At 39.1% G+C, this 17628-nt stretch overlaps 1 protein-coding gene across 6 annotated transcripts in view; it reads left to right on the top strand.

Moving 5' to 3' along the window:
* dgkh (diacylglycerol kinase, eta) overlaps window positions 1–17628 on the top strand; it is a 134317-nt gene that overhangs the window by 97186 nt on the left and 19503 nt on the right. For all 6 annotated transcript variants that reach the window (XM_037976157.1, XM_037976155.1, XM_017431817.3 and 3 more), the window contains 13 exons: window positions 579–897; window positions 2039–2170; window positions 4294–4404; window positions 4502–4619; window positions 4723–4833; window positions 4941–5037; window positions 7483–7590; window positions 13065–13178; window positions 14350–14484; window positions 14572–14732; window positions 14823–14928; window positions 16974–17066; window positions 17192–17311. In XM_037976157.1, coding sequence (XP_037832085.1) covers window positions 579–897; window positions 2039–2170; window positions 4294–4404; window positions 4502–4619; window positions 4723–4833; window positions 4941–5037; window positions 7483–7590; window positions 13065–13178; window positions 14350–14484; window positions 14572–14732; window positions 14823–14928; window positions 16974–17066; window positions 17192–17311 — 1725 coding nt within the window. The remainder of the gene's footprint in view (window positions 1–578; window positions 898–2038; window positions 2171–4293; window positions 4405–4501; window positions 4620–4722; window positions 4834–4940; window positions 5038–7482; window positions 7591–13064; window positions 13179–14349; window positions 14485–14571; window positions 14733–14822; window positions 14929–16973; window positions 17067–17191; window positions 17312–17628) is intronic.

Here is a 17628-nt window from a genome sequence, read left to right as displayed (position 1 = left end):
GTATCAGGCAAGGAGCAGGCAAGAGGCGATGGTCGTGGAACAGGCTAAGGTCGAGATCAGGCATGAACGAGACGTGAACGCTGGACATTTACTTGCTGTGAGGCTTTCAATAATCTGGCAAAGTGTACTGGGAGCTGTGGGTATTTATGGGGACAGAAACAGGTGAAACGAATGACTATGATTGTGTGGGCATGGTAACATGGGCGTGGCTTGGAACTGGGATGAATGGAAAGTTACTTGGCTGTGGCATGACTAGAGGCAAGAGGCGTGGCAGGAACAGATGGAGCTGTGACATCTATACTGTAGAAGAGTATTATTTGCTCAGTGTTATTTCAAACATATTTCTTTTTTCTATTTGTAACAATATTCAACTATGCTATCATCAATACATTTGAAAAAAGCCTCTGTGCAAAATGGAGTTAAAACCTGTCCCTGTCAAAAACCTGTCCATTATGCTTAGTCAGCATACACACACACACACACTTTGGGAACCACTGATATAAAGCATTCCTCATTTGCCTCTGCTGAAAAGTAGCTTGATTCCTGCTGACTTTGTCTGTTCCCTCTGTGGCCTCCAGTGTGGCATCCTGAACGAGAAGTTGGACTCCCTTCTCCAGACCCTCAACGCAGAGTGCCAGCCTCTGCCTTTGCTTCCCCACTGCACTCCCCCGATCGTAGAGGAGGAGCAGGAGGAACAAGAAGATGAGGAGGAGGAGGAGGAGGAGGCCAGTGAGGAGAGCCTGACGGAGCTGAAGGAGAAGCTGGAGGCCGAAGTGACGGAGAAGGGTGGAGGAGAAGGATCCCCTCACCCACTCTTCAAAAGCAGAGAGCAGCTGATGCTCAGAGCGAACAGTTTGAAAAAAGCTGTCCGTCAGATCATTGAGCAGGCTGTGAGAGGTACATGTGTTACTTTTCAAGGAAACATCTTTATGGGGATCATAAAGGTATATTCTGACCATTGTGAAGTGGTGGTCTATGAAAAGGATTTAATGTTTGACTCCTTGAACAGCCTCAGTTTGGAAAAATAGAGTTTAGGTCTGTCAGGACAGAAAAGCTAATAACTGATGCAAATACCAAGTGGCAAGACCAAAGTGAACTGCTGACAACTTAAAGATACTCATTGCTAACTTTAAAAAAAAGTATAAAATAGGTTATCCTGAACTGTATGAAATAGTGCAGTTTGAAAGAGTTCCTGTTCTCTCACATCATCCCTCATCCTGAGCCTGGCTCTGCTGGAGGTTTCTTCCTTTACTGTACGTGCTGATTTACATGAAGTTCTGTGTTTTGTTTTTGTTTGTTTTTTTGTTTGGTTGTTTGTTTGCAAACTGCAGCAGCTAACTGTAGCACATACACTGTAGCCTGTGTCTACTTTTGGCTGGAATTTTACAATATTTCTACCAGAATGAACACTGAAGGCAACATTTCTGGCTACCTTTTACCATTTGATATTTTGAAGACTTGGAGTTTGTTTTAGAGTGGCTTTGGAAGTGGGTCAGCTCAGACTGGACCGACATTGTTTTTACATGTCCTCGACTTCCAAAGTCCAATTTTGGCAGCACCACTCTGGATCAGCTGGAACTTTTTAGAGTTTTAAAGAATTTTAATAGTCCAGCCAAGAAGTAATAAACACATGGACCAGTTTTTGTGCATCGTCTTTGGATAAGATGTGTCTAATTTTAGAAATATTGATATCATTTTTAGTGTATGGGATTTAAGACAGCAGCTGTCACTTTGATCCTAACAGCGTTCCAACCAGCTATTGGCTCACCAGTCCTGTAATTCTGTTTCTCTTTTCTGAGGTTGTTCAAAGAGCTTTCTACCACAGCTAGGAGAATAATTGTTTACAAGTTTCTTTACAGAACTTCCCTTCAGAATATTCCTTTAACAACTTGCACCTTTGGGCCAGCACTTTTTTTTTTATTGTTATTTATTGAGGTTCGAGTGTTTATTAGACAGAGTTCAGATGATTATTTGTTGTTTGCCAGTAAAGTGCAGCATGTTGTGTTTCCTTTATCTCGTCTGCTTTTGTTTTGTTTAGTGGTTGATGAGCAGAATGCCCACACAGAGGATGTTGAGCTTCCGTCCTCCCTGGACTTCAGGAAGGACAGTGAGGACGAGAACAGAGACAGCGAGAAGGACGAAGACACCAAAGAACTGGAAGCCATGCCATGTGAGTGTTTTGAACTTGTTGATTCTGATCCCCAATGGGCCAGTTTCTGCATTTAACTTGTTCAACCTTTTTCTACCCAGGCATTCTCATTTTTCTGCCATGTTCAGTGACAACTTTTAAAAAACGTTTTGGTCAGATACGAGGCACAGCCCTATTTGAGTTAAGACTTCACTGCGCAAATCAATTACCTCTCTCGACTAAAAACACTCAGACAAACATTAATTATTGGAGTAGGTATAACTATTGCCATTTTGTATGTATTCCACTCTGCACCACACAGAGTAGAGACATAGTTCATGGAAAAAGAAAGTTCTACTCATGTTTTCTGTCATAAAAAAAACTCAGGGATTAGTGGTCCTGCCTACAACTGTTTATTTCCTAATCTTCAGTCTCCAAAACAATCTGTTGCAGCAGAGGATTTCTTCATTACTAAATGAACTGACCTGAAAACATGTTGGCGGGAGAGAGCTGCAGTTTTTGTCTGTGCAGGCAAATCCCGATAACGGATCAGCCTCTCAGGTGCAGACCTTCTTCCTGTTTATTGGAAACCTGCTTCCTTCCTTTCACACATTTTTCCAGGTGGTGTCAGTCAAACATTCTGCTTCATGTTGTCCCCTGTTTTCTTGTATTACTTCTGTGAACCTGACTCTGTAAGCACATGGGCCTGACGAAGACAAGAGTCCAGTTCAGCAGATCTACTAGTCTTGCATGTAATTGTTCTAATGGAGGATTCATGAGATGTTGCTGGAAGGTCAGAACAAATTCAGGTTGGGATATGAGCAAAACTTTGAAAATGAATTAAAGGCCGAGCTTTCCTTTTAGGAATGCATATCACCTGCCCTTTTCATGCCAGAGTTTAAAAAAAAAAGATCATCTTATGTTGAGAAATGATGAAGTTGTAGCAGTTTTGGACAAACCTTCAAGATAATGCTAGGCTCAGAGTATGGGTTTTAAATGTTTTTTAGTTGTTACTACACCAAACTTTAGGTCAAAATCTGTAAAACTGACTGAATAAAAGGTATTCTTAGTTTTTTAGGTTCAGTTAGCTGTGACAGCCATCTTGAATCAGTCTGACTCCTAAGGTTAATGAGTTGTAGATTTATTTCCAGTGATTCTTTTCAGAACGTTTCATTAAAATCGATCAAGTGGTTCATGAGATATTTTGCTAACAGACAGACAAAGTTGAGCCCAAAAAGTTAATGGTAAAATTTTAAACAAAGATTTTGCACAATTTGCTAGAGCTCAGGATGTGTGTTGGCTGCTGCCACAGTCGTTGTTTGTGAAACTGACTGAGTTATAGCCATTTTTGTGTTTTTTAAGGTTACTTGGGTTTGGAAGCCATCTTGAATCAGGTTGACTCCAAATGTTAATCAATTGAAAATTTGTAACTAATGTTTACTTTCATTAAAATCTGTTTAGTGGCTCATGCAATACTTTGGTAAAAGAAAGACACAAGATTGCACAGACATAAGAACACAACATTATCTGCCTTTGATGAGGAACTTGTTATTTCTCCTTTAGTTACATACATTTTAGCTTTCATGTTTGTTGGCAAACTTACACAAAAACAAACAGCTGAGTTTGATTAAAACTTGCAACGAGTTGAGCTGAAAAATACAAAATACAGTACTATAATGGCTGCCTGGCAGCACAGCTCATTAACATTTTTGCTTTGCAGCCAAAGGTTTTTAGGCTGGACTCCTGGTTGGGACCTTTCTGTGTGAGGTTTACATTTTCTCCCCATGTGTGCATGGGTTTTCTCTAGGTACTACTGGTTTACTTCCATAATCCTGAGGCTGCAGGGTCGAGCCCAGGTTGCCTCAGGAAGGCCATCTGGTGGAAAACACTTGCCAAATCTTCCGTGCAAGTTCATTTGCTGTGGCAAACCCTGCAGAAGGGAGCAGTCAAAAGAAAACACAAGGACAATAATTCTGGTTTACTCCCACAGTCTAAAACATGCATCCTAGTTTAACTAGCTACTCAAACGTTATTACCTGCTTTTTATCCAATGTCAACTGCAACCTACAGCTGCAGGTTTTTTTGCAGTTGCCCAAATTATTTAAAACTTAAAGAAAAAAAAACAAATTCTGTGTGACCATCTACTAAAATCTCCTGTTCCCCAGCCGAGAGGAGAATTAGTCGCAGCACCCAGTCCTATGGCCCCTTCACCATCACCCCCTTTACCACCAGCAAGGAGAACCTCCCCGTGCTCAACACACGTATCATCTGCCCTGGTAAACACACATACGCAAGTACAGCCATGTCACAGCCCGTTAACGAGGACAGTCACTCACGCTTGTGTGACGTGGGTGTGTTTGTCTGTGGGTGTAGGATTGCGAGCAGGGCTGGCTGCCTCCATTGCTGGCAGCTCCATTATTAGCAAGATGCTGCTGGCTAACATCGACCCCTTTGGTGCGACACCTTTCATCGATCCTGACCTCGACTCTCTGTGAGAGCTTTGTTTTTCTTAATACCGTTCTCCTTTTTTGTCTTCCTGTCCGACCCTTCTAGATATGTGGATACATTTATTTGCTTTTTGTTCCTCTGCACAGTGACGGCTACACGGAGAAGTGTGTCATGAACAACTACTTTGGCATCGGCCTCGACGCCAAGATTTCACTGGAGTTCAACAACAAGCGAGAGGAGCATCCAGAGAAATGCAGGTGAGATATGGTTCTGTTTTTGGTCAAATAAAAACATACTTATAGTCAATCTGCATGTACCTTCAATAAACACTTCTACGCTCCTTTTCCACATCTTTTTAACACAGAAGTCGCACTAAGAATATGATGTGGTATGGTGTTTTGGGCACTAAGGAGCTTCTGCAAAGAACATACAAGAACCTGGAGCAGAAAGTCCAGCTGGAGGTAAGAAGATAACAACAGGCATTAAAGGTCTACCAAACTGAGAGTGCTTTTTAGAAGCGTTGAGTCAAATAAAACACCAAACAGAAGTGATGTTGAACTTCTTTAAAGCTGAATTGAAAAGTGTTTTGAAGCCAACATCAGTTGAAAGAAAATCAAAAAATATTCTTGTTGTAAAATTTTCCAATAAAGAGGAAGGCCAAAGAGGAGATATATGGATACAGTTAGAGAGGACATGGAGGCAGTTGGAGTGAGGACAGAGGACACAGAAGATAAAGTTAAGCGGCGCCTGAAAAGAGAACAGCTAAAAGAAAAAGTAGAAGAAATGCCAGTTTAATTCTTTCAAGTGATAAATATTTGTTAAAAATGCAAAAAATATGTATATTTTTCATATAACAAATATTAGGGGGAGGGGCTTCAGTGGTCATTAGAGTGCTGGACATACACTATATTGCCAAAAGTATTTGCTCGTCTCCCTTCACACTCAAGTGAACTTGAATACCGGGATTCGAACCCCTGATCTCCCGTACCAAAGTCATGTGACTACACACACACACCCATCCACACTAAACAGACAAATCCCAGCATCTAGTTTACCTTAGAGTAGCATGGACAATCAGGATAAGATAGCAACTCTGTGAAACAATAATGGAGATAAGTCAAAACATAGAATGAGATAACCATTGGAGCATCACCAATTCATCCATGTGCAAAATTCTTAATACATTCATTTAACTTTTTATACTTGATATGAGTTTCAATTTTAGCTTTTTCTTGAAACGAGAGTTTCACATTTTTAGTTTCTAATTGAGCTCATTACAAATCTGATTCTTCTTCACACAATGCTGAAGCTCATACATTTTAACCTTCAATCGTTCCAGTAATTATTTTTATTTAGGTGTCCATAGGAAGGAAGATTGGAATGAGGTCCCATTGTTTATAGACAATTTGGTACATTATGCAAGCATTCTGAGAGTAATTGTGCTCAGCAAATCACAGAAGATTGTGATGATGGAAAAGTATTCAGGTAGGAGAAATTAACTCAAACCATGAAAACGCACATAGAACTTTTTCTTATTTTTAAAGATATCCTTACACCATATGATATTGCAGTAATGTAAATGAGGTTCAAATAAAGTTTTACTATATATACAATTACAAGTGGAGAGAGTAAAAGAAAATGTCTCAATTTATAAATATATATATATATAAAAAAAAATCATCAGTATAACGTTTAAAATGAATAAATCATCAATAGGGAATCCCAGCAATTCTGTCTGTTTATTTTTGGACAAATTTAATTGGAATAATTCTTTTGTTGTTGTAATTGAATACAATATGTTTAGCTTTGCTTCTGTTGAGGGAAAGTTTGTTGCAGTGTCTTTTTTCACAAACATTATTTATGATTTGATCCAATTCATTTGATTTTTTTGTGGGCAAAGAACAAGTTTGTGTCATCAGCAAACAATAGAAGAATTAGTAAAGATTTTTATAAACAAAATGAACAGAATAGAATATGGAACCCTGGAGATGCTACGATGAATGATTTTGAAAGATGATTTGTGGTTGTTTACATGAATACAATGATATCTTCCAAACAGGTAACTACTGAATCAATGTAACACTAGACTGTGGAACAAAAATATGTCCTTGGTAATTCCCCACTGATTGCCTTCATTCTTTCATCCGTTGTTTGGAGAGGCGACTCACATTATGTGGTACACCACAGTTCTGCAGTGTGTGTGCTTTTCAGCTTTATATAAGTTGTTTGGTTATTTAGGATGACGTAAAGGCAAATAGTGGTGACTTGCCAAGGACATATTTTTGTGCCACTATTGCCTTGTGTCTGCAAGCTGTAGGCAGTAGCACAGTCATGACACAGACATGTTGGGAAGATAAGCAGACTTTTTTATTGAGAACTGTACACTGTTTTGTAAATGTAGAAAAAAAAATCTTAAACATAAAAGCCTTTGGGATATCAAACAAATAGTAGTTACTGAAGTTCAAACTGTTGTGATAAAATGATACTAAGACCTAAAATAAACAAAATAATTTGATGTTTTTAAAGACATAATTTAAGTCCTTCATTTTTACCTTTTTAATTTTATTGTACAGAATCATTTCAAATAAAATGTTATTTATAGATGGCAAGAATATGTACTGTAGTCAGAAAAGGGGAGATGTTTTGAATTGTGTAGTTTTAGCAAAACAGCTGCGAACATGAATAATCTTGATTACCACTGTGGAGGATATTACAGTGTTAACCATCCGGGAGCCCACTACGTGGACGTCTTTACATAATAAACTTGATGAAGCTCAAAGGCTTGTCTTTTTGGTTGTGCATTTAAACAGGCAAGTTATAAAGAAAAGCAGCTATATGTGTTCAAATACACTAGATTTGACATTGAAGCAGCAGCCACACTGACTCTTTGCCTCTGTTGTTTCCAGTGTGATGGGCAGTACATCCCCCTGCCCAGCCTTCAGGGGATCGCAGTGTTGAACATTCCTAGCTATGCAGGCGGAACCAACTTCTGGGGCGGCACCAAAGAGGATGATGTGAGTACGCTGACAGTTCATCAGACATTCACTATAAAGTCTGTCTCAGTGCCACTCTCTATTCTGCCTCATGTCCTTAGCTGGCATCTCACACCATCTCTGGTGTTTTTTTCTCTTCATGCAAGCAACTGCCAAGGCTTTGAGAGCTTTTTTGTTGCATTTATTCTTCACTAGTGGCGGACAGTGTGGACACTGGTTTTGACATGACCCTGCTGCCCTGGTGGCAGGAGAAATACGTGTGTGCTTGTTGTTTAGGGCTCAGAGCACAATGACCACTGAGGGATTAAAGTCTCAGTTTGCACACACAGGCCTCTGAGCTGAGTAAGCCCCTGTGGAGGACACACTCATACATTGTGTGCGCTATTATGTAACTGTTGTGCTGAAAAAGCAGGAACAGAAACATCTGCGTCTGTAGCTGTCTGTGACTTTTAAATAAAGTTACAGACAGCTACCGACGCAGATGTTTCTGTTTCTGCTGCTGATAAATTGGTTTGTATCCTTTTCTTAAAGACAGAAAACTACACAATGGTACTGAAATAACTTGAAACTGATAAAAGTAATAATAAAAAAGTGGCTAAAAATCAACTAATGAAAATTGGACATTACATTGAATTTTAGATCAACAGAATTATTAAAACAAAATAATGAATCATTGTCTTGCTTAGACCAAAAGGATGATACTCTTACTTAACTGTGGTTGCACAACCTTTTGAGTCAATCACTGCAATCAAATGATTTCTGTAACTCTCTATGAATTGTCTGCACATGTCAGAGATTTTTGTCTACTCGTGAACACACTGCTTTAGATCAGGGCTCACAGAAGACAACTTCATAACAGTATATTTTATTTTTAGCCATTTTTGGGTCCTTTTAGTTGTGTGTTTTAGCTCATTATCCTGTTGGAGGACCCATGGGACCAGGCTTTCTGGCAGCAGGCAACACATTTTGCTCCAGTTTGCCTTGATTGTATTGAGATTTCATTGTACCCTGCACCCTGTGCCGCATGCTGCAAAGCAGCCCCAGAACATAAACAAGCATACTCAGTGTTTCACTATAGATAGTTCTTTTCTGTGCATGTTTCATTTTTGTTTCTGTGAACACATTCCTGATGGGACTTGTTTCCAAAAAGCTGCAGTTTTGTCTCATCTTGTCTTGTCAACATGCATTTTTGGCAAATTCCGGTATGATTTGCTTTCAATAGTGGTGTACTTCTATGTGGTTTTCCTTTAAATCCTCTTTGTCTCTAACAGCGTTGAACTGACACTGATGTACTATTTGGTTTCCATTCAAATTGTCTGTTTCTTCAGTTTGTCATCAAGTGTCTTCTTGTGGTCAGGTGCAGGGAGAATGACTACAGCTCCATGGAATTTAAGCTTCTGAATAACATGTACAGCTGTAGTCACAGGAACATCAAGTTGCTTGAAGATGATCTTCTAGCCTTTGCCTTTAACATGCTTGCCAATATCTAAAGAAATGTTTAAAAAAAAACAAAAAAAAAACACAATGCAACTGGACTTCTGTTCAGTCGAAGACATTTCTGCTTCCATCTCGGAGGCTTTCTCAACAGTGCTCTCCCCTCGTTCTATTTATAGAACACTAATCACTAGCTAGATCAATTACGCAACAACCATACTTGTTATTATTTTTAATTTCCACCCCTGGCCGTAACACACATCTCAGCCTCCACACCTTTGTCTCGCTTGTACTTGTTGCCAGGCGGAAGCCCACGCAGCGACAAGAATGGATCTTTGACGGAGAGATTAGCTTGATTTGCTAGCCGTCTTTGGAGGCTCTTAATGGTGAAACGGGAACAGCCCCATCACAAGCCATGAACCCTAACTGCCAGCATGGTGTGTTCCAACCTGAGGCAGGTTGGGCACACCTGGTGTAGATCCTTGCTCCAGATTTTGTTCCCTCAGCCACAGAGAGGAGCCTCAGAGTTGCCACCTCCTCTGGGGTGAGGGGGAGCAAAATTAATTTCTTTCACTGGTTTGCTAATGGAAAAATAGTCTGTGCCAACTGGTTTGAAGAGTATGGGAGGAGAAACAGTAGTAGCGTACTGTGCTGAAGAACAGCTGTAAGTTAACAAAAAAACTTTGGTTGGCAAGAACTTCTGGAACCAATCTGGTCAAAGTCTCGATGTTAACAGTGAAGCCAAAAACACTCAAGTACATGTAAGCGTAAAACATGACACAGCAGTTAAGCTTATTTTTTGTAATTCATAGTATATTAAACAGCAGTAACTTTAAAGCATGTCTTTAAAATTTAAAAAGAGCTTATTTTGCCTCCTCTGCTGAGTCATCAATCGCTGTTTCCACCAAACCAACCATCTTTCCTTCATGTTGATTAAATTCAGTTTGCTGCCTCAAGGACAGCATCAACTGTCTGTGAGGATTTGGATTTTTTGTTTCTGTTTTGTTTTCTTTATGGTTTCTCTGTGGGTTTTAATTAGTGCTTTCAGTTTGGGTTTTTCCTGTTTGTGTTCCTGCTCAATATTCACTCCTCCTCCGTCACTCTTTTGCCCTTCTTGCCACGCCCATCTCCACCTGTCCGTAATCATCTCCACTCACCTGTTTCCACTTCCCTCGTTACCCTCAGCACTCAAATACCCGGTTATTTCTTCCACTAGTCGCTGGTTCATTGCTTTTGTTTTTGCTGTTTGCCAATATGCTCCATACTTTGCCTCCTTATAGTTCTGCCCATCGAGTTTTTGATTTTTGTTCTTTGAGTTGCTGCCTCGTCAGCTGTTTGTTTTTCGTTTTGGTTCTTAGTTTAATAAATTTGTTTTTTTTTTTTCATTTATAACTATGAGTCTGCGTTCTGGGTTCGCCTCTGCCTCCACCGCTCCTGACACTGTCAGGGTGCAGCACTTGTAAACATCTGGTGGTTGTTGAATAACTTAGGCTACAGGGTCTCCTGAATGTGCTTTCTGTAAAATAAGGATCACTACAATTAAATTTGTATACTGAGTAGATATGTATTTTACAATGACATAAACCTCTTAATTGTCATGTAATACACATGCAAGATGTTACATTTAATATTCTACCTTCAAGTGACTCCAGCTTTGCTTTTAACTCCTCAGTGATGGGATTCTTTTCCTTCAGTTCTCCTCCTTGTTAAACATATCCTTGTTATTATAAACTGATCGATGAAATGTTATGCTGTCCGGGCATTTTTCGTGACCATGTGTACAAGAAAACGCTGCACAATGTGAAAGCATTATAGTATTACTGAGTGCAAAGGTTGAAATGAACAACTAAGATGGCGGTGTTTTGTCTCATCCAATCTCTTGTGATAGTACGTCTATAGAATATATGTCACTGGTCACATTCATGAACGTGTGCTTTAGGAAGGAAATAAATGGGCCTAAAGCTGTATTGTAGGTCTAAGTTCCAGTTCAACTCCATGACCTGTGAGTGACCTGTGCTGGAGTAACTTAGAAGGATTTTCTCCAAACACAACCTCCCAGTACATTTCAAACCCAACAGGATTCTGAGACAGAGGTTGGTCCACCCTAAGGAAAAAACACCCAAACCCAAACTGAGCAGAGTTGTGTATGCAGTTCAGTGCAGCGAAGAATGTTCATACCTTTATATTGGAGAGACCAAACAACCTCTCCACAGACGCATGGCTCAACACAGGAGAGCCACCTCTTCGGGACAGGACTCAGCTGTCCACCTACACCTCAAGGATCAACACCTGCACTCATGTGACCAGAGTGGCCCATCAGTGAGTCAGACAAACAAGGACCCTAACGAGCCTCTGTTGTTAGGAGAGTGAGAACAATTTGCAAGCAATCCAGCTTACATCACATCTCAGCTTTAAAAGCTCTACTCCACACTCTCTATTTCTGAATTGAGAAAGCTCCTCGGATGAGAAGCGAAACGTCTTCAACTACAGAATAGAAGTCCAGTTGTTTTTGTTTTTAACCCTTTTTTGGTTAAAAACCAGTTCTGCTAAATCAGTAACGATCACTTCTCTTACTACAGCCACAGGTGATTTGCATACTTTGGCAAAATGTCCCTATTTCCCGCACTTATCATCTTTTACATTCGAAGCCAAACAATGTTTATCATTAGCGAGGTGTTCTCTGATCCATTGCAGCGGTGCCATTCAGTGACAAGTAACAGAAGAAACCTCGGAAAATAACAACATGGTTAGAGTAGGTTTTTGTGCCAATGAAGATTTGATCTTTGATTTCCATTTAATCTCCAAAATTTATTTTTGCTATTTCAACTTTATTTTTGAAAACAACATAAACTTTTTCTAGACATTTTGACTTTAACCCTGAAACTTGGTATTAAATAAAAAGTTTTTGTCATTTTTTTTTTTTTTGAGTGACCCTAAAATGCTATTGTATGTTTAGTCTTTAAATTAAAAATAATAATAAAAATGTGGTTGTGTATTTTGAATTTTGTTGTATCTTAGTTTTACATCAATTCTTTTTTTTTACCGTATTTTCCACACTATAAGACACACTGTCAATGAATGGTCCATTTGCAAACTTTAGTCATATATAAAGCGCACCGGACTGTAAGACATATCGTCGTGCACCTCTCAATTTTTGTAACTTCTTGCGGACCAAGCGCCACGCTCCATTTAAACTGGACTGTTTTGGTGCTCTAGCAGAGCTGGTTCACCTGTATCAACATTTATATGATCCCTCTGTGAGAGATCACAAAGATAATCAAACGGCTCAAAACTCACGGAAGGATACTGCACCGACGTAAACGTCAAGTCTGCGCCGTGCGTAGAGCCCTGCGCAACTGTAACTGAGCCTTAATGCTGCAAGCGGTGCAGCTTTGTAGTTTACCAAAGTCCTACTAAAACATTACGACTTCTTACATATATAAGGTGCTGCGGATTATAAGGCGCACTGTCATCTATTGAGAAAATTCAAGGATTTTAAGTGCGCCTTATAGACCGGAAAGTACGGTAAATTGTCCTGATTTTAGTTTTTTTTTCACTCTAAAAAATGCTTTCAAATTAATTTTGTGTAATATAAATGTTTAGATTTTTAGTTTTAGTATTGTCTATTGTTGGGAAAGTGGAGTGATTTGATTTTATTTATTTTTTTTCAGTTACTATTGTTACATTTGGTTATCCATTAGTTATTGTTTTATTTTTTTTTAATTCCTTAAGTATTTTCTGTGCATTTTGTTTATTATTTCCTATTTTTAATCAAGTATCATTTTTGATCATCATTTTTAACTTTGTATCAAATTAGCTTTTAGGTATAGTTCAGCTCAACCCTGGTGATTTTTTCACACTTGTCAAAACATTTTTTTTATACCATCTAACTCTTGCATTTATTCATTCTCTAAAAAAACTGAACATTGTTTCAGTAAAATAGGTTTTTAAATTTTAACCTCAATAAAAGTAAAAAAAAAATAAATTGTACAATCTTTATATAATGTACAAAATCAAGAGAAAACTGTCCGCTCCTAAATTTCACACTGATACTGTTGCAGATCTTCTCTGCTCCATCATTTGATGATAAGATCCTGGAGGTAGTGGCTGTTTTTGGTAGCATGCAGATGGCTGTTTCCAGAGTCATCAAACTCCAACATCACCGTATAGCACAGGTAAGAGAACATACCAACTCGCTTTGGGTCAATTTATACCACCACCAAATTGTACTTTTGCACTTGTTGATTACTGTATACCCATACCTTTTGTGTACAAAAACTAGCCAGCTACTGCTGGTCTCTTTTTATTCTGCTCCACCTTGTACTCACTTTTGTCCACCTTATAGCCACACTGACAGATGCTACAACATTGATAATTGAATCTGTCAGAGTACTGTGGAGTTAAGCACATCTGGACAAGTTTTTATAATATTAGTATTATTATCATCATTGTGGTCAGGCCTGGGCATTTAGGGCTGGAGTCATAAATATTTTCAGAATAACCGCAGAACTTAAAAGAAGAAATTTTAAAATGCAGTTCTATTTAAGTCAGGCATTAGCTCCAAATACAGTAGGAATCTTCAGCTGTCAGCAAAGATATAGAAAATATATACATACAAATTATTACGCATCGCCGTAGCTATATCAATTTATGTATTGCCTGCCGTGTGTCTTATAATCACCACAACTTAACCATTATGCTTGCACACTGGGCAGGTAATTGTCTTCGCATAGTGTAAGCACCTACTATTTTTAACATTTTTGTTATTGAGATAAGTACATGATTATAGCAGACAATAACATTGCCTATAAAATAAAAGGCAGGGTGAAATGGAGCCGGTGCCTATAATGATACGTGTATATGTGCACACAGGGCTGCAGGGATGCATGCAGTGAACGCAGGCTCATATGCACGCATGTAGACGTGTATATGGTTGGGTATGGATGTGAAACGGTAACAGTCTTGTACTCTATTGAAATGAAACATAAACAACTCTAGACACAATGATAATCAGTTTGTATGAAACGTCAACCATTGCGTATGTAATGATAATCTCTTTGTATGATATATCAACCACTGGGGGTGAAGTGATAACCACTTTGGACGAAATGATAATTACATTGTGCAAAGCATCATCTACTGGGAACAAAATGATAATCACTTTGTATGATACGTGAGCCACTGGGTATAAAATGATAACCATTTTGTACAAAACTATGGGGTATGAAATGTGAGTATGATTTGGCAGCGGTATGAATTGACCATTGCTGCACACTAACAATAGCATGAAAGGAAAAAAATGCAACTCAGTTTTACCTATCTGATCTGAGTCTCTGCTTGAATCAGTGCCGAACTGTGAAGATCACCATCATGGGTGATGAGGGTGTTCCGATTCAGGTAGACGGTGAGGCCTGGATCCAGCCCCCTGGAGTCATCAAGATCCAGCACAAGAACAGAGCCCAGATGCTCACCAGAGACCGGGTGAGGATGATGGGCTGGATGGAAATGATAAGATACTGTACCACACTTGTTAACATGAATTTCCTTTGATCTAATGTTTGTTGGCAGGCATTTGAGAACACACTGAAGTCTTGGGAGGACAAGCTGAAGTACGATAAGCCTCCTTTACGACCTCACCTTTACCCTCAGCAGTCTGTGGACCTGGCCAGCGAGGAGGAGGCTGCGCTGTTGCAGATGTGTGCCCGAGCTGCTGAGGAGCTCATTACGAGGTAAACAAGTGCTGTCACCAGCATCAGGCCTCCCTCTACCTTTTACATCCTGAATCAGACTCACCGAGTGTTCATTCCATCTCATCACAGGATATGCGAAGCTGCGAAAAACAACGGGCTTCTAGAGCAGGAGCTGGCTCATGCTGTTAATGCTGCGTCTCACGCTATTAACAAAACACACCCAAAGTTCCCAGAGGTGAGCCATGAGCACAAACCGTGCTTTCAATTATGTTGTATATAATTGGCTTCATTTTGTGGTTCAAACCTAAATTTGCTGTCTTTCCATCCAGTTCTTTAGCAAATTTAAAGAAACCTTTTTGAAATGTTGCTTAATGGAAAATGCACACCACATGCTGATAGAGTTTGGGGATTGACATTAGATTCATCAGTCTATTATGACTTTGCACTGATCAAGTATCTTTATTAGATCCATAATATTGACTTGGGATGCATATCTTATCAGCCACAGACAAGAAATACATGACCCTCCTTCTAAGACATGAACAGTAAATAAATATAAAAGAAGAATAAATTAAAGGATAGATGTTAGGGGTGTAAAGGTGCATGTATTCGTATCCTGACAGTTGGGTATAGACAACTGGGATGGGTACAGTGAACTACACAACAACAATGTATGTTAGTCACAGGTAATCATAAATTCCATCTAGAAGGGGGCATGTTTTATTTAAGTGCACTTTAAGAAGCAGAGATAACTACTATCTAAGCACTCTACATAAAACTAAGCATAAGTGGTTGGATTAGGAAAACACGCAAAAACTGGAAAATGTATTTGTTTGCAACAAATCAGCTGTGTTGAAGAAAAACTCTGGAGTCCCAGTGATCATGAACTGCTCGTGTTCTCACTAAAACCAGGAAGATAGAGCACATAACACCAGTTTTAAAGTCCCTACACTGGCTCCCTGTAGCTCAAAGAATAGACTTTAAAATACTGTTGTTAGTTTATAAATCACTGAACGGTTCAGCACCACAATACATTAAAGATCTGTTATCGCTGTACCAACCGTCTAGACCCCTCAGATCTTCTGCTTCTGGACTGCTCTGCATCCCCAGAACCAGAACCAAACAAGGAGAAGCAGCTTTCAGTTTCTATGCANGTTTAGAGTTGCTTATGGCTAAATTAGGGTTTGAGTGCGGGTTTTTGATGTCTTCGATGTTTTTCTCTTTCTTACTGTTTATTCATTGTCACATGCTGTTTTTATTTTGTTTTTTAATTATGTAAAGCACCTTGAAATGCCTTGTTGCTGAAATGTGCTATACAGATAAAATTTGATTGATTTGATTGATTGAACAACTGTAGCGGGGGGAGTGTGTGCACAGTGTTTTTTACCTGGGGGGTACCTTTAAGGTCCAAACAAAAGGTTGAAAAATGTACCGGCATTCAGGTACCATTTTCATACCCTCCAAGGTACAGCTGGAGCAGCAAGAGCCACTGTACCTCTTTAGGTTTATTTCTGTTCCTCGATTATTTTACTGTGTAGCAGAAAGTTAAGCCCTGTAATGAGTGCAGGCTTATTCTTTCTACATTAGCACTCAGTCGCTAAGAAGCTTGATAATTGTTTCAGATTTTGTTTATTTTATACTTTCACATTAGGAGGACTCACCTTACTCTCTCCCCACTAGGAAGGGTACTGTCCTTAAAAACACAAACAAATTTAAAAAAAAGTTTTTTTTTCCCGTTGTATTGAACCGTAATCCTCATAATAAGGTATATATTAAACCCTGTTACTGTTACTCCCCTTAATATCTACTGCAGCCTAAATTGCATAACCCTCTCAGGCTCAAATTAAGTTTTAGTAACAGGAAAAATCAGACATTTGGGGAAATTATCATCTGAGTAAAATAAGGCTCATAAAATAGGAATGTGGAGTAATTAGGTATATGCAATTCGCTGTTGCAAATCTGCAACGTCTGCAACATCTCTTTACCTAAAATTTCTCAACTTGGCAATTAGTAAAATTATATTTGTTGACATCATTTCTGTAAAATTATATTTTTGATCCAGTTTTTGATGGAAGTACAGTTAATCAAAAGGTACATTTACTAATTTTTATGTGTGATGTTGTTTGGGATTCTGCGGCTTTTTGAATTTCTTCTGCTGTCTCACCTAGCAATCGTTTTCCCTTCATACTGGCTGTTTATGTTTATCCAAAGTGTTTGAAAGTGTTCTGAACGGAAGCTGTTCCTGTGAAACATCATCCTACAGAGCTGTTTCTTCCACAGAGCCTGACGAGGAACACAGCCATTGAGGTGGCCAGCACTGTCAAGGCGCTCCACAATGAGACAGAGTCCCTTTTGTTGGGACGAGTCTCTCTGGTCAGAAATCATTTTTTTTAATCATTGAAAGTGTTCAAAAACAATAAAAACGTCTCCCTGCTTCTTCTCGTAGTGCTATTTTTGTATTTAGGTCAAACAAGTTGACATATTTCCACCTCTTTCAGCAACTGGACCCGCCAGAGGAGGAGCAGCTGTCCGGTGCTCTGCAGAATGTGGAGATGGAACTGGGCAAACTGGGAGACATACCCTGGCTCTACCACATCCTGCAGCCCAACGATGACGACGTAAGCAGCCTCAAAAAAACACACCGATTTCTCTAAAAACTAATCAAACACTTCAGAAGTAAAAGTAAAAAAAAAGGGGATTCTTTCTCAAATTAAAACTTCTGATTGCCTTTATATATATACATACATATATAAACAGATAATAATAATAGTTGTCCAGCCTAAACGTGATAAGTGCATCAACCAATTTTTGCGCATTAGTTCATATAAATCAGCTTTATTTATGCATCACTGATCAAAGGTAAATGTAATACAAAGTGCTTAACAAAGCTAATGGATAAAAAAAAATCAGCAACACAGTATACCCCCCCCCCCCC

Source organism: Kryptolebias marmoratus, linkage group LG6 (assembly GCF_001649575.2).
Source record: "Kryptolebias marmoratus isolate JLee-2015 linkage group LG6, ASM164957v2, whole genome shotgun sequence".
Lineage (NCBI taxonomy): Eukaryota > Metazoa > Chordata > Actinopteri > Cyprinodontiformes > Rivulidae > Kryptolebias > Kryptolebias marmoratus.
Note: the sequence above shows the minus strand (reverse complement) of the source record. Positions and strands in the feature narration are given on the sequence as shown.